The following is a 21,080-nucleotide window of genomic DNA, read 5'->3' as shown; positions in this document are numbered from 1 at the left end:
ACACTGCAGCAAAGCACTAAAGGACACTACAGAGCTGAAACTACTTCYTCTGTGGTTATAAAATATTTAAGACAAACTTTCGGAACAAATATACTGAACAGCAGTTGTCTGACCAAATTCTGGCCTACATTATTTCACTTTGCTACCTACAGTTAGCCTGTCAGATTCTGTATTTGCTCCTTGCTCTAAACTGCGTCTGTGACATTGTCATCTGCACCAATTAAGCTCAGCTTTTTATGCAATTTCTTCATATACCTGTATTTYACAGTCAGTGTTGTTTCCTAAGGTTAGGAATACTGGAATATAAAAACTAATAGAGCAAAATAGCAATGAATTGAAGAGGGGGATTTAAGAAGTATTTTCTACTTCTTAACAGTTCTAGGTATAGTTTTTAAATGTGAATGAATAGGTGAACTACCTATTTGAAATTTTTTTTTCACCTTTGAAATTCACCTCCACCTATACTTGCATTTTCCAATGCCCACCAGTCATAGGGCCTTGACTTGTCTTTATTCCTGGACACCTGGAAGGATGTAGTTACAGTCTAGTACAGTCTAGGCTCCTTAATGCATGTGCTCTTGCTTTCTATGTGCAGGCAGTTCAATGCAAAAGATTAACATTTTTCTTAATTTTTTTTTTTAATTTTCTGAATGAAAGAAAGCAACACATACTTGCACTGCCTTTAGAGGTGGGGTTTTTTTGTTTGTTTGTTTGTTTGTTTTTGTTTTTGTTTTTTTTGTGGGCTACATTTGTGATTGTTGTATGGCACACTGTTCCTCTTGGAAGCCCTATAGCTATACTGTTTCCATAGAGACATTCTGCTGTTCATTTCTAAATGATACATGGACAGACATTTATCTTAAAATGATTGATAAATAGTGCACTCCTGGCTTAGCCAAATCCATGGGACTGAGAACTTATTCTTCAGAGAAAAGACATAAGCCCTTATTACACATAATGTAGACTTGATTTGCAAAATATGAAGCAGGCTCATGCTGTGTTTGTAAGGAGATCAATTTGGGCTGCCATCTGGAAATTGTWCTTCAAGAGTACAGAGAGAAATGTTTGCTTCGTGACTAAACATGCTGACTAATAGTCTGTGCCTTAACTAGTCTGGATCAAATCCTTACAGGGAAATCTGCAAAGATCTCTCCTYGACATCACATAAAAGATTTTTTGCTACTTGATTTTGGTTGCCAAACAACGCTTCCAGACCAACTGGTAATTTTTGTGCTTAAGAAAAATAAAAACCTGGATGTCCTGACCAGGCTCGGGGGTTTTCTTGCCTTGCTGTGCACCACATGGCCAGCAGCTGCAGCATGGCCTCGGAATGTCCCTGCTTTCTCCGAGATGCCTGCAGCCCCCAGCCCTGTGACAGCCTCCAGCAGCCAGGGACACCTCAGGAGAGACAGGAGCTGCAAGGAGGCCATGCTATCCCTTCTGGGAGCAGCCCCGTCCTTGAACCATGTCTGTGCTCCTGCACAAGCGCTGCCAAAACTTGCGTGCCGTTTCTGGAGCACAAGTCCTATGAGAAGTAGCCGAGGGAGMTGGGGGTCTTTAGCCTGGACAAGGATCGGGGAGACCTCATTGCTCTCTGATAGAGAGAAACGAGGACCGCCTAAAAGCAGAGAGTCGTCCTCTTCTCCCGGGAAGCCAGCAAGACCAGGAGAGGACATAKAGCTTCAAGTTCAGCCTGGGGAGGTTTAGGTTGGACATCAGGAAGAATTTCTTCACAGAAAACASTGCAATATACTGTCCAGGAAGGTGGTGGARCCMCCKTYCCTGGAGGTGCGTAAGACGGGATGTGGCACTCAGTGCGCTCCCCGGTCTGGTTGGCATGGTGGTGTTGGGGCACWGGTKGGACTCGGGTTTGTCACAGGTCTTTTCTAACCTAATGGACTCTGTGATTCTTCAGTTACCGTCACAGCATTGGCCTGTCGAGTCCACAGTGCACTTCCACTGGGGAGGGGGGACTCCACTGGGGAGGGAGGCCTCTCATCAGTGCGCTTATGGCTGGGAGGGGTAAAGGTGCTTTTATCACGACTTGAGTGCATTGATTTAAGGTTTYTCTTAGTGATTCTTCCCCACCGGRAAGCTGGCAGGCCGGAACATCCCCTCCGCCRTGGCGGCGAGAGAAACGCAGTCGCAAACCGCCSCCCAGCCGCCTTCGCGCCGCTCCCGGACGGGGAAGAAGAGGCCGGCGGGCAGAGGCGGATGGAGGCGGGCGGATGGACGCGGATGGAGGCGGGCCGAGGCGCGGGGCGGTGCCGGCGCGGGCGGGAGGCCGCGGTGAGCGGCGGCGGGGCCTGAGGCGGCCCGGGGAGCGCGGTGGGGCGTGGGCGGCAGGGCTGGGGCTGCACGGAGGGACGGCAGCGGGGATCTGCCGGTACGGGCCCGTCCCGGCCGCCTGCCGGCCCGGAGCGGAGCGCCCTGAAACTCGCCACGGCGGGGAGCCGGGCGGTGGGCGCTGGGGGAAGGAAGGCCGCTGGCTGGAGCGGGGTCGCGGGTTATCCCCTCGGGGTGCGGTGCTGAGCGGCCGGGCTGCCCTGYCGCGGCGGCCGGGCCCAGGGTGGGCCATGTCCCGCTCACAGCCCGGGCCTAACCCGGCGCCGTGGGTCAGTAAAGCCACACAGGCCCGTGTGTAGCTCTCAGCTGGGCGTTTTCCTTGTTGTAAGCACTTAGTGGAAACACTGCCCGAAGAACGTATTTTAAAAGAGTTCWCCTCAGGGATGCAAAGATGCATTTCTTGAGCAAGGGTCCAGTCGGAGGGTTATGGTGTYACTTCGGGACGTTGCTCTCAGCCACTTGGGGACTGACAGTGCTCTAAGGATGAAAGTATCCACTTTAGTGGTAAAAGAATGATAGGAGAAACATGAAAATCAACAGTCAACATTTAAAAATACCCACTAAATTAGCAAACTGTTTTTTGGAATCTTAGCAACAGGAGGGATCACCACTGAGGAGCAAGTGCTCGAAGACAGGCCTCTTGATTTCATCCCTGTCTGCATAGATCACAGTGATATGTTGCTGTTGCTATAAGTGAGCATTATAATTTGTGGGTAATAAATGGTGTCCTCTTCATGAGGGAAGCATGAAAACGCAGACACAACACTCCAGTGGGGTGGTCCAGTGAATTTAGTAGGGTAAGAGCAATTTGTGCCAGCAAAATTCAAATATGCAACGACAAAACTGTATTTCTTCTGCTGCTTGGGACTCCTGAAGTGCCCTTCATTCAGGACAGCTTGGTGGAAAGAAAGCCTTCAATAATGGTTCCCATTCCTGTTGCCTCTGCTTGAGTTTCAGATACAACCACTATAAGATCATAGCAGCTTCAGCAAATGTTCTGGTTTGGCATTTGTTACCTCAGCCTTTGGACATATGTGCAAGTCCATTGGGCAATAACATAGGATTGAAGAGGCTTTTCATGAGCTCTGGTAGCTCTGATGTGCAAAGTATGTACAAAAAGTGTAGTTGACTTAGTGATGTTTGCCACTTTATTATTTGCTCTCGACATTTGATCATACAATGGTAGAATTACTTTGTTTGGAAGGGACCTSTGGAGGTCATTGCTTTGACTTCCTGCGTAAAGCAGTTCTATCTTTAAAGTTAGAGCAGGTTGCTTCAGGCCTTGTCTGATTAAGCTTTCTCTTGAAGGATTTGAAATGGAGTTGAAAGTTGGGTGTRAAATTTAGCCAAATTTGGAACAAAGTGTCCCAAGTTTTAGAAAATTACAGAGTTCTAAGCAGTTTGAATGAAGCATGTGCTTGCCTAGTTAAGTGGAAGTTGTGTTTCCTGTCCATTTTTGAAGTGATCGTTCTGGTTCTCTGATGGTACAAAAGTCTTCAGTGTGCAAAATGCAGAGATTTTTGGAAGATAAGCAAGCAGGAAAATATATTGCCACGCAGCACAGTTCTSTTAGGTGATACAAAACTGAAATAATTTTAAAATAACATTTCTCTGTGCAAAACTAAAAGGACTGATCAACCACTTTAAATAAATAAGTCACTAGCGGGTAAAATACTAAACCTTTCAAATTGGAAGGTGAAAGTGGTGATTCATACATTTACAGAGCTGCACTGTAATCAGCCTTATTTCTACGTCCTTAGCACATGAAGTGCTTCTGTGCAAAACCCAGCTCTTGTGCCTCACTTGTCCACTAGATGAGTTAAATGTATTCACTCAGTGAATCGAGTTTGGTGGGGTGAAGAAAGCTGATGTCAGCCTTTATGTGTCTTTATCTGTTCACTGCATGTCCCAATGTATCCTGTGAAGTCAAGTCTCTGAAGAAATCACAGCATTATTATTTGCACAAATCAGTGTCTACRGGTCTTGCATAAAACACACTTTGTAGAAGTGTTTTAAATACAGTGAAAACTTCTTGGAGAAGCTTATCCTCTAAGTAGGGAAGAAAGATGAAGAGTGAGGGAGAAAAAGATAATATAAATGGAAACTGCTCTGCTGTTGTAATAATGTGTCTTTTAAATGTCATCACTGTTTCTCTTAATTACTCAAGTTAGAAATATATTACATCTTTCAAGGGAAAAAATTATAGAAATTTAATTGCTGTATTAGTTGTGGAATCAAACTTTTCATCTGCTAATGCAAATAATTTCAGCAATCACTGATGGCTCTGCTGAAGCTGTGGAGGAAAGCATAACCTCAGCAGATAAGAGTTCTCAATGTCCTAAGGACTGTGAAGGTAAGACTAAGTAAAATAACATGAGAGAACGTCCAGCAGCTCAGCTCTTGTGCACAGAATGTAGTCACACCTTTTACAAGACTTGGCAAAATTTCCATCATCTTATTTCAGCTTTTTTTCTTCAGACAGTAGCTACTCCACCTACAGTGGGGAAAGGCAAACTGCACTGGGATGTTTTTTGATTCAATACAAATAGCATTACCTTGACAAGATGATTGCATTTGTATTGCTATAACAGCATATTAAGTATCCTGTTGCCATTTGAAGTTAAATTTGCAAACGCTTTTCTTATATGTAGTCTTTCAAGTGTGTACACAAAACTCATGTTGTTATGGTTGTCATCAGAGACACCTTTTCTGTCAAAGTTACAATCCGTATCAAAAGTATATGTGTGGCACATCTSTTAAGAGTAACCTCAAGATGACTCTCCCACTTCAAAAAGATAGAGATACTCTGGGATTAAAATTGTCTTTGCGTTTCTTATGTGGAGCAAAGAAATTTTAGAGGCAGCTTTTCCCCTTGTTCCCTGCAGAAAAAATGAACCTTTATTCATATATTGTATCAGCCATAGCAATCCCTGTGATTACCWTATGATTACATATTGATYCCATTGTAGCACCTATAGAATCTCSACTTCTGTTTCTGACTTCYTGACAATAKGTCTGCTGTAACTTCTGCCAATTAAGGTGTCATTTTTTYTATACACCCCAGTGTGACCCTTTTGGGTAAGGAATATTCTGATAGAACATCTCACTAAAGTATCAGTGCTTCCCATGCCCCTCACAGGTTCAAGTCCTTATAACCTTTGAGTGCACCTCTACATTCATTTTTTATGTGTTCAGACAGAGCACACAATATTGGTGGATTTTGTCCATTTGTTCTTAAGTGACTTTATTCATGTTTTATGGCAYATTTTCATGGAATTCTACAGTACTTTGCAGTTCATTTCATCTTTTGAGAGATTGATGTGTAGATTCCTTTAAGTTCCAGATTTCYGAACTAGATAGGTATTATTTAATARTCCACATATTGAATTCCACTCTTTGATTTCAGATTCTGTCAAGACCTGCAGCAAGAGAACTCCACAAAAAGAAGCAAATTCAGAACAAAGATGAACATCGTGACAGCTTACAGTGCTGCTAACATCAGCAATGGAACAGATCTAGCTATTGGCTTTACTTCTTCCACAGTCGCTGTCCTTCTATTTGGGACAAACTTTGTTCCTGTCAAGAAATTCGATACTGGTGATGGTAAATTTAATTACATTCTTTTCTTTGATTTGCTGTTTTTGCTAATAGGAATAATACTTTACCAACAAATTACTAGACTTTCAATGCTAGTTGTAAATATCATCAGCCTTAATCCAGAGAATATGTTCATTTTCTTCACTGTTGAGGTGTAAAGCAATAATACTGCTTCAGAATGTGGCATATCTTTAGAAGAGCCTTCTTCTGYGTTGTGCCCTTTAACAGTGATGATACAACATTTCATGGGAATTTCACAATGGAAAGCGAAATGTCCTTTTTTCTACCCTTATCAGGATTCTCAGATGCATACAGTGTTATTTATATGCCAAAAATGCTCAGACTTTGGTAAACAAAAACATTGAAGATAAACAGACTCTGATTTACACATGCAGTATTCTACAAATTTTCTATTTTGTGCATTTGATTTTTCTACAGGCATGTTCTTCCAGTGGATTCTCTGTGCTTCYATATGGATAGTTTCTTTGGTGGTCAATTTGATCCAGAATTGCCCCCGCTTTTGGCCTCTGGCTATGGTTGGTGGTTTTGTGTGGGCTACAGGTGAGGATAAAGAGATTCCSATTCTTGAAACACAAATAATCCTAGCTCTCTATAAAAAGGTGATAAAAATTTTACCATACATAAGATAGTAGTTATTTAGTAGTTTGTGGTTCTTTAAACCCTCACTATTAATGGGGCTGTACCCTTACAGTAAATACTATTTTAGTGTCCTTATTTAATAAGAGGCAAATTCACAYCAAAAATAGCGTTTAAAGCTATATGGAGGAAAAGTGTATGTTCAATGCATTTATTTTTTAAAAACACTTTTTCTTAAGACCTTGTGGTTTCCTAAATTTCTTTGCCTTCTGACCAGTCACAGGATCCAAAGCAAATATGTACAAGATCGCATTCTATGTTATAAGTGATTTCAGTTTTGTTTTTATCTTTCAGGCAATGTTACAGTTGTTCCTATTGTTAAAACTATTGGCTTAGCTCTTGGCCTTTTGATATGGGCTTCTTTTAATTTGCTGACAGGTTGGGCAAGTTCAAGGTAAGGGTGTTTTAAGTCTTAAGGCATTACATAACTCATATTGCCAATTCTTCATCAATAGCTGCAGTGAAAACTCACCTGTAGAATCGTAGTGTAATTCAGGTTGGAAAAGACCTTTAAGATCATCAGTTCCAGYCAYTAATGTAACACTGCCAAGTCGACCACTAAAGAGAATTTCTCCCGTGTATTAAGACTTTTTCCTTCTCAGTGGAAAATACTCAAGTTAATTATTTTGGCGTTTTATGCTTTTTCTGTCTTAATAGAAAGGAGAATGCCCAGTGATGTTATTGAGTCAATAAATAATGTATTTCTTAATGTAAAACTAGTACATATTTGTATTTTCTTCTGCATTGTGGTCTGATAAAATAATTTAACTTCAACTTTTAAATATACATATAAAAAAATGAATGTTAAAGATTGTTTTTGAAAAGCAGACATAGCTTTTTGCAAGCCTCTGTTCTAAYACTGAAAATACATACTTAAAGCAGAATTATTTATATAAGTCAAGATTTCTAAGATTAGGCTATAATTTAACTATTTGTATCAAGACAGTGCAACTAAGTGAAACTSATTAAACATTCCAGGTTTGGTTGGTTTGGAATTGACCCAGAAGAGGTATCAAGACCAATCTTAAATTATATTGGAGCTGGACTTTCACTTACAAGGTAAAAATTTATTCTTACAATGAATTTCTGTAATGCAAAATATATATTTTATGACCAGCCACAAGGATGATTTAACAAGAGAGTGAATATATTAAAGAATTTTTTGCAAGCCCATTTACTACCAAATTCATGAGMTATCCATACCTAGCTGGTCAATGTTCATGTAGAAACATGCATGTTGTCCAGTACAGAGGTGAAATGGTTATCCGTAGACACAGAAATATATTTTTATGCTGGTAGGTATGTTCAAGGCAAAGCACAGATGCACTGTCAGATTAGGTCATTCAAATGGTTCACTTTCCCCAAATCCTGTGAGACAGACTGACTAGAAGAATCTTGTTGAGAAAACCTCAGATTTGTGATCTCATTTCACTCAGTCAGGGATAGAAATCTTAATTGCATAAGTGTAGAATAAGCCCCAGAACCCTTCCCTGRTACTTTGGGGTCCATGAAAGGCCAAAGGCTTTGCACGTTTTCCTTCCAGTAATAGCTCCGTGTCTTGAAATTCTTCAATCACACTTCAAAATCCCACAGAGTTTCTTCCTTCAGGATTTTCAGAAGGACTTAATTCTTTATTTTTGCTCATTTTTTATTTKTATGAGTGCATACATTTTGGTCCAAACATAGAGGAAGGAGGGACCTTTGTTATGTAGCAGTGTTCTTGCTTTCCAGCTGGGTAGCTGGGAAGATGGCCCTAATTCATAGGGAATTCAGGCGTGCTGACAGAAGATGCCTTTCAGAAAAGAAGGGTATTAAGAACATGGAAATAATGAAGCCTTTTTTGATTGGTGCTGCCTTAGATGAATTTTGCTTCCATTTTTCTTCTTTCCTAACAGTCTGCTGCTTTGTACTCATTCCCTTTACATGTGGCACATGAGTTTGGGAGGTACTGAGAAAATAGTAGCAAGTACCGCTATTCCTGCCTGATGAATTCATGCAGCTCACCACCTGCTTCCTGCTTCAGAGATATCATGGAGAAGGGAAAAAGACTGTGACCAAACATGTTTTCCTGGCAAACTGCACACAGTCTGTGCCTGTTGCTTTGTGAAGTTCAGAAGCAGGCTTTTCATATTGGCCTCCTGTGTGGAATCTGTATGTTTCCTCTGGAGGAAACTCACATCCTTTTATACCTGTGCTTACTCCATCAGTAAGAGATGAATCCTTCAAAATGGAAACATTCTGTTTACAGCTAGGAGAAGAAATTCCCACGTCATTAAAATGTTTTTCATAAAAGTAAACAGAATCTTTTCCGCTCTTATTGCAGGTATTTATCTGATCTCCTGGAGGCAGGGTCAAGAGTAGTAATATTACCCTTTCTTCTCCATTTTATTCACTTAATGCACTGAGCAGTACGGAGCAATACTCCTTCTCTTTCCACATGCACATAAGGCCCCATAGTAGCAGTATTCCATCCCTCACATACAGTGGAAGACTGAAAACTAACATTTTTCCTTGAGCATAGAGCCAATTCTGTGCAGGTTTAAGCTGTTCCATAYAGAATTTTCAATCAGATACCTGATACACACTTATGTGTGGTTTGGTACAAAAGGGTACTGTTAGATAAAGCCTCTGTTGTTAAKGTGGTTGCAACTACACACTGTGAAAAGGAGATATTTCAATCACATTACATAAGAAGAGAGATATATAAAGTGATACAAAAGCTGATTATTTACTTACTTGCATTGTCTGCTAGCTAAGTTAATTACTTTAAGTTATTGTATTTATACTTTTTTATATCTTTTCTGTATATAATCATAACAAGTTATAACGGTTTAAAGCAATTGCATTTTTAAAATATATTRAAGTGACTCTAGGGCAATAATGAAAACAAAGGTATATGCCTCCAAATAAAACTATTGTCTCTGGACACTGGATCTTATATCCTTATGAGCTGACATGGTATTTATTGGTGTATTTTTTCTCTTCTAAGTGCTGTCATATTTCTTTTTATAAAAACTGAAGTCCAGACTTCTTCAGCTTCATTAGAAAGCACACCTTTACTTAGAGAAAGTGTAAGTACTCTACAGTTGTTATTTTACAGCAGTGAAAGTAAATATCCATTTTAAACCAAAAATGTGTTTGTTAGTCAGGTTTGCTTGGATTTGTGGTAGACTACATAAAACAACCTAAGTGTGTATTRGTTGTATCTTAACCTGTGGATCTTGGATATAATTTTGAATATTAGCAACAGAAGAGGTATTCCCAAGTGTTCTTTCATGTTTGTCAGCTTTAGATGACTTAGAAAGTCCTTTTTCATTATGATGGAGATTATATAAAAGACAGTGTATTACTTCCTTATGTAAGAAGAGGAAGCAATTTTACTTAAATATTAGCTATAGWGCTGTGAGGGTRCTTAGGTGAAAAGYCAGATTTTTGCCATGTTGCAGAGCCAGGAGGCTGTCTAGAGTTGCTGTCTGTCATCATCAGCTGTGGCACAGGTTGGAGGCCAGTGAGTGGCACTGCATTAGCTGTTGCTCCTTAGGGAGCCCAAAGGATGCAACAGCTGGAGAACAATAGGCTCCTCCTACCATTGTACCTTACCCTTAGAGGCAGTGAACACTGGCTGCCTGAACAGAGAGCCCCTCAGAGTTTTCTAGCTGTGCTCAATGCTCCCTAGACGTTCCAGTCTACCATACTAAATCACAGAAGACAATTTGATTGCATATTTTAAGAAATCAAACTAAACTTGCATGAAAGCTCTCTTTTTTTTTTTTGCAGTCTATTAATGCTTCTGAAGATACCACTGATGACTCKTGGGTGAACAAACTTTCTCCAGCAAAAAGGAGACTCCTGTAAGTTATTAACAGTTCTTTTACTGGTACAGAGCRCATAGCCAGAGAAATTAGTTAAACACAGTGTAAGAGCAGAATTTGTGTCCTGTGGTTTCTTAGCAAGGTCATACACTAATAAATAACAGGTTTTTACATATTAGTCTAGCAGGCAAATCTATATATGAACAGTTGGACAGCTATTTAGATTGTTCCATTGGCGCTGTTGCGTGTGTCTAACCTTACCAAATATCAGGTACTACTGTAAAAAAAACATTATTTGGCAAGGTAAATACAGAGTAAGTAAGTACAGAGGTAGGTTTTATCAACTGGTTGATTATCACTGCAGCGTAGAAGCCTGTGTTAATGACGTGCTTCCAGGTGTGCTTTCCAAGTGAATACATCTGGAGAAGGCATGGCAGTATGCTAAAGAGAAGTAGAAGTGCTCCAAAGTGGAAGCAAGCTAGCAAGGAACCAGTGTGGGGAGTGGAGTCTGCCAAGAGCACAAGGATCTGGAGATGGAGAAGGGGACTGAAGAAACAATGAACCTGGGAAGTTATAAAGAATAAATAGATTGCAACAGCAAAGGTGAGGGTGGGAGCATTTTAAATTGAAATTTTGTTTTCCCCTAGCTCTGCTTTTAGGAAATCCTAGTTAGTTAATTTCCCRTGTCATTAATCTAGATTGCTGGCTTTTGGGGCAGGAATTGTCTGTGYTGCTTTCCCACAAATCATAGAGAAATTAGATTAACATTTCTCTTCCAGAAAATAAAAATGTTCTAAAATTATTACTTTTATAGCTAGCAATTTTTATATGGTGCACTGTTTTTACCTGCAGTACTGGGCTTATGTGTGTTGTTTACTTCCTTAATTCATGATAGGCTATTTTCTCCTTTTTTTTCTTTTTAAAGAGGCTGTAGCCTGGCTGTAGTAGCTGGAATACTCTACGGTTCCAGTTTTGTGCCAGTACTTTACATAAAGGACCATGGAAGAAGAAATGGAACTATATACACAGGAGCAAGTCAGTTTGGTAAAGGCTTATAGATCACTTCTACTTTATTTCATCTTTGTATTCTGCTTTTTTAAAGRCATAGGGTGAAAGTCGTCATAGGCCTGGAAATATAACAATTTATCAATTCTGCACTACTTTAGGTATTGTCATAMTCATAGCCCTAACACTCCCTTTTTCTCAGAGGTGAATTACACCATTAAAAACACTGAGAAACTGCTCAAAGAGTACTATACTTGACTCACGGGTATGTTTCTGAAGGCATTAAATACTAGCATTCTCAAAATACAAAATTTGTTTGAGTGGAGGATGAGTTAAACAAGGGCACAAGCTTGCCAATTGCCAACGGCAATTAAGGAACAGAAGGTTGATCATAAGTGATTAGGAGAGCAGATATGTATCAACATAAGTAATTAAAACTGTGAATTTTTTTTTAAATTGAAACCGTTTAACATAAGCCTAATTGCCAATTTCAAGCCACAGTCCCCCAGAAACATTTTCCTTAAGGTTTAGGTTATACTCTTATCAGGTAATGCCTGCAGGAGTTTAAGAGCAAAGTACTGCTGAGAATTCATAATGTTGCCATTGTCATACACAATTTCTCTTGAATGCTGCAATGTATATATTCCCCAGCCAGGCAAAACAGATGTTATCATTACCATAGCTGCCTTTCCTGTTCAGAATTTACAGCTCCAAGGCGACAAGGATCACCTTGCTACATCTTCTGCTCTCCCATGTTGGAAATACTCTCTTTAGCACATACAAAGTCCATAAAGATTTTATTATTGTTCATGATTATAGTGAGCAAAATTGGGATACATCCTTCAAAATTTAAAAAGGACAAAAATGAGCAACGTTTAGCTTACATAGTATGTGCAGTTGCYTTGCCCTTACATGTGCAGAACAAAACAAGGCTACGTACAGTAACATAATTGTAGATGGATGTCATTATGTAAAATTCCCACCCCAGTTTTGTAGCCTCACCTGAGGATTTTCTCAAGGTTTTATTAAATTGATTCAGTAATATGTAGTAGAGTTCTGAAAATAACAACTCCCAGAAATGCAGAGAAGCCTGTCACAAGTGCTGAAATCAACACAGCAGTTAATTCATGTTTAATAAATGTCATTGATTGTTATCAATCTCTCATCACAGATGTTATCAAAACTGTCGTCCACAGTTAACTGAGTTCAGCACAATGAGATTTGAATCTGAATTGTTAAGAGTAGTACTTTTGTGCTTTTTTGTCTATTTGAATGCTATCTATGACAATAATCTTGTTAAAATTATTAATTGGTGTTTTATATTAACATAACTTTGTAATTTCTCTTTCAGATTTAGATTATGTTTTTGCACACTTCAGTGGAATATTTCTTACAAGTACCATATACTTTTTGATCTACTGTGCAGTCAAGAAAAATAAACCTAATGTTTACCCCCAAGCCATATTGCCAGGTATGACTGCTTTTTAAATTAGTTGTTCCTTTCAGGTACTTCTTCAGTCCATTTTGCTGTGATTAGTTCAAGTTGTGTGTTGTAATTGTAGTTTACTTTTCAAATGTCTTCATTTGACTTTTTGTCTTTTTTGAAAGAGCACTTCTATTAGATTAATTAATTAAGGTTAGGATACAGTGATAATTTTTGTTCTAATCTGAAATTGGACAACAAAATGACATTGCAGATTTGCAAAAATTGGCTGCCAGAATGCACAGCACATTGCCCAGAAAATTGGGAACTTTAATTAATTTCCTATGTTAGTTGGAGTAACTGATTTTTATCCTTTGAGCTTTGGTTTAAATTGCCAGAGCCAGCTTGTTAAAGGCAGTTAACATTTATTATATACATAATACGTATATATTCAGTTTCTGTATTTTGCTATAAGTATAAAACTCCCACAAATTGCTGCCTATACCTTGCTATACATGTTTTTGATTGGGATTTATTTTTCTAGGGTTTGTTTCTGGTGTGCTTTGGGCAATAGCCAATTGCTGCTGGTTCCTGGCCAATCACTATCTCAGTGCTGTTGTCAGCTTTCCAATAATTACTGCAGTAAGTATATAAAAATAAAATCTGTAACTAGAATTAAAAGTGAATGAGTTTTTACTCTTCTGTTTGTGGAACTAATTTGAAACTATGATGGGTCTAGAGCATTTTTGGTCAAGAGTATATATGCCTCCTTGTGTGCGCCCACCGCAGGAAAGACACGAGACTTCCACAGGCAGGTCCAGGTTCTTCTTTATTAATCTTCGGATTCCAGCTCTTTTAGCTATAGTGAAATCAGCTCTTTCTTCTGTAGTGAATTCAGCTCTCTCTCCCTCTGACTGCTACTGCATGCTTTTTTATACACTTTCTTATCTCCCAGGTTTTGAGAACACACCAATCACACAGGTCCCAGCCAGATGACACAGCCGGGCACTCTCCAATGTCCATGTAGCATGTTTTAGTCTTTAATTGGTGGATACTTTCATTTATCYAATCCTGTCCATCTCTGTGGCTGATACGTCAGCCCAGCTCGAGTCTGTGCTGTTTTGTCCATGTGTGAGTCCAAGACGTTCTCAARCCCAACCCCCACACATAGCTCTAAAACAGCAAAGGCCACGGCACCTCCTCTGCTTGTCTGTGCTAGTCTTTGGATTTTCAGGAGCAAACGACTGTAACAAGAACCATCTTGGTCAGTGTCAAGCATAAGAAAAAACAGAGTGTGAGTCTTCAGGTTATGTAAAAGCCAAAGCTTCATAAACAATTTTATCAATATTAACTATTTAACTGAAGGGATTAAAAGAAGAAAYATTTTATGCTTTCATCCCAGGAAGTACATTTTGGTCTGGATGTTTTTGAATTTGTGAGTTTTATCCCCTAGTAGTCATTTTGCTTAATTAAGTCAGGCATTTTTCTTTTTACAGTTCTCAAGCAAACAGAACAGATTATGTACTACTGAAAATAATGTTCTTATGGAAATGAGGGGAAAATAGGTTGGCGTGTTCTGTCTGTTTTGTCTGTTTTATTTTAAAGCATGAATTGCAATCACTAGGTAAAAGTAAGCTTTGCRTTTACTCTCTTGACACTGTACTAGTTGGTGATGCAAAGGTGGCAAATGATAATTAATAAATATTAAAACCAAAGTTTTGCTTAACAGCTGTATTTTGGAACCAAACTAATGAAACAATGTTAATAGGGCTCAAGCTTTGACTCAAAATGCAGTAAATCAAAATAAACTGCAGTATGCAATGAAAAAAGTACTTGGGATCATTCTAATTAGGAATTGAAGGATTAATGGAAAGCAGCTTTAGTAACTTAGTTATCAGTGTGCCTAAAGGGCAAGGATATAAAATGGTGAAATGAAAAATGTAAGGACAGTAATGAGGAGAAGCTGCCTATCGGGACCACAGGTTCAGAACTGCTGCTTTATCTCATCCTGGAGAAAAATTTTTAGAGGGATGTTCACCACATCCCTTTAACACTTTGTTCCATTTTTTCAAGTACATTCCTCTTGCAGTGCACATTATCTAGAAAGTGAAATAACCCCTCAAATAATAGTTGGCAATTTCAATAGGAAACTGCACCCACACATGTATTCAGCATGAGACACCATTTTCTGTCAGTATCTGCATTCCATCAGCTGCATTGAGGATGCAGAGAGGAAGGTCACTGGCCAAACATGTCAAGTGTTTCTCAGAACAGCTTTAATGGGAAGTATTAATAGAGYCAGTTCTTGCTTCATATTTAGATATTTTCTCATCCGACATGAAAATTCAGATCATTGCTCCCTCAGGGGAAAAACTACCGAGAGTGCCTGGAAGTTGCTGTTGTGTATCACTGTTTGCTGTTATCCAGGAAACCTGTGCAACAACATGATGTATAATCAGGAGTTTCCCTGACCTGTTTCCCTGGCTGGTTTTGTGCTTTGYCCAGATGCCAGGAAATACATCTTTGTCCCATTCTCTTGCTGTCTTACTGAGTGATAAATTCAAACTTTGTCCAACTAGTTAGTCATGCTAATAAAGGAAATGTTAGGAAACATCGTGGGCTCTAATTTGGACAAAAGTGAGGCCTATTATTTGGAGCCTACTGAAAGAGCATTAACAGCTGGAGCAGACTCCACAGTATTATTTAGAAAGAAGCTGTGCCTACTGCAACATAAAAGTAGTTTCTTGCCTCTTTAGCTCTGTGTGAAGATTTTATTGTGACTTACTTAGTAAATATTTCAGTTATGCTTATRCTTTCGTCATGAGTGTTTTACTTATACAGAATGGAAAGACCTAAATGTGTTATCCAGACAAAATTTGATCACTCTGAGAGCAGTAAKGTGAAGGAGTAAATTTTAATGAAATTCTGTAATGTAAAAATGAATCTTATTCTTTAGGGCCCTGGCCTTGTTGCTGCAATGTGGGGAGTCCTTGTATTCAAGGAAATCAAGGTAAATGTTATTAGATTTCTTACCTGATGTCTCTTGCATATCCCTAGCTCTAGAAACAGCATGATTTGGTATACAGCTATATCTCGAATTTCTCCTTCTTGCAAGTATTGCATTATGAAACTGGATACCATATCATGCAATCTTAAGTCTTCCAAGAAACATGAAGAACTGTGAGCAGTTTTTACAGGAATGAAGATTATAGTTCTGTAACTGTATGAGGAGCAGTGGATGTAAATGAAGACTGTAGCACAGCCAAGAGGCAGGATGCCAGGCACAGCCTGAAAACAGATTTCATTTGACCCAGTTCTTTCAGTAGGGGCAGGGGAATGATTATTGTTTCAATAGTCACATCAACAAATAGATTATGTTTTTAGGATCAGTTCAACAAAGGACTAAAAAGTACAGTGGAGGTTGATTGGCCTTTGTAATTACAATGTACTGTAAAGATCCTAAACTGATACGGCAGTGGTTGCCTACAACAAGCTAATTTACTGGATTTTAACATGTTGGGTAGAAGTTATTTTTAGTGGAATTTGAGGCACTGAATGCTAGCAGTGTAATACTAGATTCTCTTTGCCAGTCTATCCAGGATCCATAGGTCCTTTATTCACCTATTAGAGGTGATCTTTCCCAATATTTTTGCTGACTGTGCATCAAACATCCTTGGATCTAGAACTAGAAGTTCTGTGTCTCCCACTGCAGATTAGCATGTTGCACCACAGTGGAAGATCATCATGTWCATTATCCAGATCTTTGTAACTCTCTAGATCTTCCATTCTTTTCATACTTTTTAGAATAATCTGCATTACTGGTTACTTAAAAATAATCTGAATAATAGATAAAGGCCTTTAAAACTAYCTTCAAAATTGCTGAATTAATTTTGGGAATATTTTGCTAGGTGAATGGATCATAGATTATTTGTATTAATTGTTTTTGCTAGCAAATATGTTGTGAGCGTTACATGAAATAAAATGGTTTTAAATTTATCATCTCATATAATTTATTAATTTTATCATAAAATTGAACTCTTACTACTTTATTTTACTTTTTTAAGTGGTATTAGTTATGAAAAGGTAATATTTTCTTTTTCTTTTCCCTATACAGGGACTGAAAAACTACGTGTTACTGTCAGTATCATTTTGCATCATTTTGGCTGGATCACTTTCCACAGCTTTTTCTAAGGTTTGAAAGGACCTTCTGGACCAGTAGATGGTGCTAACGTTTAACACAGATAGACACTGTGGGTAGATCACAAAACGTCATAATTTTCAAAATGTATGTCCAGCATTTACTCTGACTTCAGCCAAATGGAAAATAAAAACATTAGGCATGAAAGAAAATCTGAAAATATTAGTTCCTGCATTTCTTGGAATAGTAAGAAAATCAAAGGACTTCATTAATTAAAGCTAAATGATTTTATTGTTGCAAATTACTAKATTTCTTCATTCAGGTGCTAAATCTCATGCCATCATAAATTTCAGTTTACTGTTGTGATGATGGATAGTGATTTTAAGTCTTAGTCTATAATAKTGTATGTGTTTGCAAGCTGATTTGTTTTTATTATAACATTTTACTTACTGACTTAAGTATATCGAAACACTTATGGAACTGATATACATGAAGATAACTAAGCTTTTCTTTTATTTAGAAGCATTATTCTTTAAAATCATCATTTTACATAAAAATGTGATCTTCCGGTGACTTCAGAATTGTGAAGGAAATAAATAAAAAGGGTTCTGGAAAATAAATTACTTTTGTTTCACCGCATTTTCCATAACCTGCACTAGCATGGAGTATTGTTTATTTTCTTCCTTGTGGCAGCTAACCTTTATGTATGCAGAGGATGTTCTCTGAACTTCCCCTTAGTCTCTTCTTCAGTACATTAGACAAGCCTGCAGTCTTCCCTTGCTTGTAATTTGCTCATATGTCATTCCTGATAATAGAACGGTTTGGCTGGAAGGGACCTTAARGATCATCTAGTTCCAACCCWTCTGCCAAGGGCAGGGATGCCATTCACTAGACCAGGCTGCTCAGAGCCCCATCCAGTCTGACCTTGAACACTTCCAGAGATGAGGCCTTGGCAACTTCTGTGMGCAGTCTGTTCCAGTCATTCACCACCGTCTGAGTAAAGAACTTCATCTACCTGAACCCAGCCTCTTTCAGTGTAAAACCATTGCCCCTTGTCCTGTCACTATCTGCCTGTAGAAAAAGTCCCTCCCTCCTTTTTATAMACCCTCTTAAGCTTCTGGAAGTCTGCAATGAGGTTTCTCTGAAGCCTTTGCCATGCTAATATCTCCCTAAGTGGATTAAATCTGTGTAAAATACCAAGACAGGCATTCAGGCTACAGTCTTTCAAAAACCAAGAAGAGCAGCAGTAAGATCATGGGTGCTTTTTCCCATCMAATTTGCAAGCTTTGTTCATAGTTACACATCACAGCTTTTTGCCATAATGGATCGATATTGTTAACATGTTCAAATGGCATTCATAATTTCTCTTTTCTCCCTTCCACCTTTGTCTGCTCTGCACCAGATTTGATCTTAAAACTGTTACTCAACCTCATTTTTCCCATCTTGTGTTGTTTATTCCTACCTAGGTGTCAGAATTTGGTGTCTGACAGGTTTTTCCCCTTTAAGGCATTTCTCTAATTTTGGTCTCTATTGTTAACGTTGTCCTCCAATAAGGCAGCAGAATTTTTCCAACCAGATGTTATCTGCAAATGTAATAGAAGTATTCTATAATTACTATAAATAATGAAAATGGTGCATGATACTGGCCTTTACTTATATTTTGGTATCTAATGCTTCTTTTTATTTTTCAAAGGACAATTGATTAACCTTTGAGTACAATTTTCCTGTGTCTTGCAGTTCTTTCATTTAGACTGCTTTCTTGGAGCTTTTACATAACATCTGATAGAATTGTTCAAGTCAAGGTACATGATGTGTTCCCCCCTAATACCTGATATTGAACAGAAAACTGGTAATTTTTTCTGTCCAATACCCGGGTCAAGAATAATTTATCCCTCACAGATGCATGACTGTTACTTACCTTGCCATTATTCTGTTGACCCAGACAAGGAAAAATCATATATTCACTTTGGTTTTTTAAACAACTTGAATTAAATTGGACATTTATTCATTTCCTTGGTTCTATTTCATTTCCTTGAGATCACAGTCTTAAGGGTTCCTTTCTTAAATATTCCAGGAATATATTCCATGCCCGAAAGTTGCTTATAGACTGACAATTAGCAAAACCAAAATACAGTATTCTCAGGCTCCTCACATGTACAGRTATGGTTTAATATGGCAGTTCTTCCTAGTCAGTGTTAGTTTTTATTCCAGTGTCCGTGTTCACAGTTGTGTTAACATTGGCTGTGGATTTTACATCTGTGCATGCCAGTSCCTGGTCCATCTTGGGAGCAAGACAGATGCAGGCATGCTACCAGAGTTTGGAAACTTGAGTGCTTCATGGTCACTGTGGCCAAGATGACCACCAATTGCCACTTCAGCCCTGAGAGCCTTTTTGGGAGCAAGCAAGAAATCRTGGAGAGCACCTATCTGGGTCAACTCCCTGAGTCAGTGTACCAAGAAATTGTCAAGGTGTTTTAGGAATCTGCTGAATCTGTTTGTAGCAGCTGTGTGGTGTTCCAAGCTGACACCCATCAAGGTGATTTCCCTCACAAAGACAAGGGCAGTTGGTTTGCAGGTGTCCCTTGGTTCCTTAATAATTTGTCAGTGTCATCATCCTTACTGAGGGGCCAACAGCAGCCTCCCACAATTATTGTGCATAAGATTCTCTAACTGGTGTCTAAAATTATCACTTTACCTAAAGAAGTGTCATTTTTAGATAAAGAAACTTGGATGCAACATTCCATGCTGAACTGGCGTAGGAGAGATGTTATAAACTTTACATTCTGATCCTTGTCTCTATTAACAGCCATGATTTTAAAGCCTCAGGGTATTGGATTTACTACAGGAAAARATCCCAATCAAATCAGTAACCAGATGGATTTTCTTATTCACAAGTGGGCATGGACMCAGCTCAGCTATGGAGAAGATAACATGGTCCTGTGGCTGCCATTATTTCCATGATTATGAGAGGCAGTACTACAGAAGAACTTCTTTCCTTTCTGCTTGCCCTTCCCACCCACCTCCACCCATTCCCTGAGATAGATGATGTTACAACCTCCGCTGTCTCTCCCGAGGGTTACTCTTGAGTTACCTTCTGACATGGGCATCCATCTACCAGATATAATTACAGGGAACTGTTGAATCTTCCAGGGCAGGAACACCCTTGCATTTCCGAGTTTTTGTGCAAGATCGTTGGCTTTCTGAAAAAAAGAAACAACAAAACCTGAACTCCTGTCCATAGCAGTTGCTGTGTAGATAAATGTTTGTAGTTTGATGCAGTTCTCCAGTCTATGCTATAAAGCTGTCAGATGTGCAAACTTAATTGCTGACTGCTAGGGTGTTAATTAAAATTCTTATTTGTGACAGCTCAAATACGACCTTTATTAAAATGACTTTTAGCAGTTATCCTATTGGATTTTACTTGTCAACTGCAAAAAAAAAAATACCCCCTCTTCCAGCACTTTCCTGTGAGAAATCCCATGTGGTTTTCCAAAATAGTTTTTGTGATGTTCACTTGGAATATATTGTATAAATATTCCACTCGTTTCTGAGATTTTCTCGGTCTTGACRTTTCTAGTTAGAAATAACACTGTTATTTCTTTCATGTGAGGATGCTGGATTAACAGCATATTTATAGAGCTATTTGTACAAAACAGTCTGGCAGTAACTGAGTTTAGTAAGAGAAAATTCTACAGCTAATATAAATTATCATGGTTYTGTTTACATCAGCATGTATTTGTATAAATGAAAGAATTGCATTGGAGAAAATTAAACTTTCAGATATTTGTTTATGCCTGTTTAACAACTTTTAAGAATACATTTGAGCTTGCTTTAAGAATTCTTCTCTGGTAATACTTGGAGGCAAAGTAGTCTTTAAAATATAGGCAGACTGTGAGTTTCATAAGATTTTTGTGCAGTCCTGTGAACCAGGGCACTCAGTGTCATCATTTTCTAGATCTACCTTACCTGTTTATTCCTTCCCCTGTGTTTGTTGTCAGTGGATATTTTGAGTCTCACCGCCTTTCCAGAATTTTATTTCTTCGTATCCTTAGTAAAAATTATTGAACCTGGAAAAATAGTTTAAATACCATTGTTCCTATCT

At 38.7% G+C, this 21,080-nt stretch overlaps 1 protein-coding gene across 5 annotated transcripts; it reads left to right on the top strand.

The window, feature by feature from the left end:
* The first annotated feature begins 2,245 nt into the window (after window positions 1–2,245).
* On the top strand, window positions 2,246–19,047 carry TMEM144 (transmembrane protein 144). Of its 5 annotated transcripts, none has more exons than XM_057375691.1 (13): window positions 2,248–2,289; window positions 4,616–4,699; window positions 5,753–5,949; window positions 6,382–6,504; window positions 6,895–6,994; window positions 7,579–7,659; window positions 9,590–9,671; window positions 10,378–10,451; window positions 11,338–11,456; window positions 12,769–12,888; window positions 13,385–13,482; window positions 15,797–15,850; window positions 16,955–19,046. In XM_057375691.1, the coding sequence occupies exons 3-13, from the start codon at window positions 5,811–5,813 to the stop codon at window positions 17,036–17,038; spliced, it is 1,074 nt and encodes a 357-aa protein (XP_057231674.1). In that variant the 5' UTR covers window positions 2,248–2,289; window positions 4,616–4,699; window positions 5,753–5,810; the 3' UTR covers window positions 17,039–19,046. The 5 variants fall into 5 exon arrangements, with proteins under 5 accessions (XP_057231698.1, XP_057231674.1, XP_057231684.1 ...); XM_057375701.1 differs by lacking the exon at window positions 2,248–2,289 and adding an exon at window positions 2,341–2,386; XM_057375724.1 differs by lacking the exons at window positions 2,248–2,289; window positions 4,616–4,699 and adding exons at window positions 2,919–3,029; window positions 3,840–3,845 and having other exon boundaries at window positions 16,955–19,047.
* Window positions 19,048–21,080: the final 2,033 nt, after the last annotated feature.

This window comes from Malurus melanocephalus, unplaced genomic scaffold (assembly GCF_030028575.1).
Source record: "Malurus melanocephalus ecotype Western Australia unplaced genomic scaffold, MMel_1.1 scaffold_9, whole genome shotgun sequence".
NCBI lineage: Eukaryota > Metazoa > Chordata > Aves > Passeriformes > Maluridae > Malurus > Malurus melanocephalus.
The sequence above is the reverse complement of the archived record's forward strand: the minus strand, read 5'-3'. Positions and strand labels throughout refer to the sequence as shown.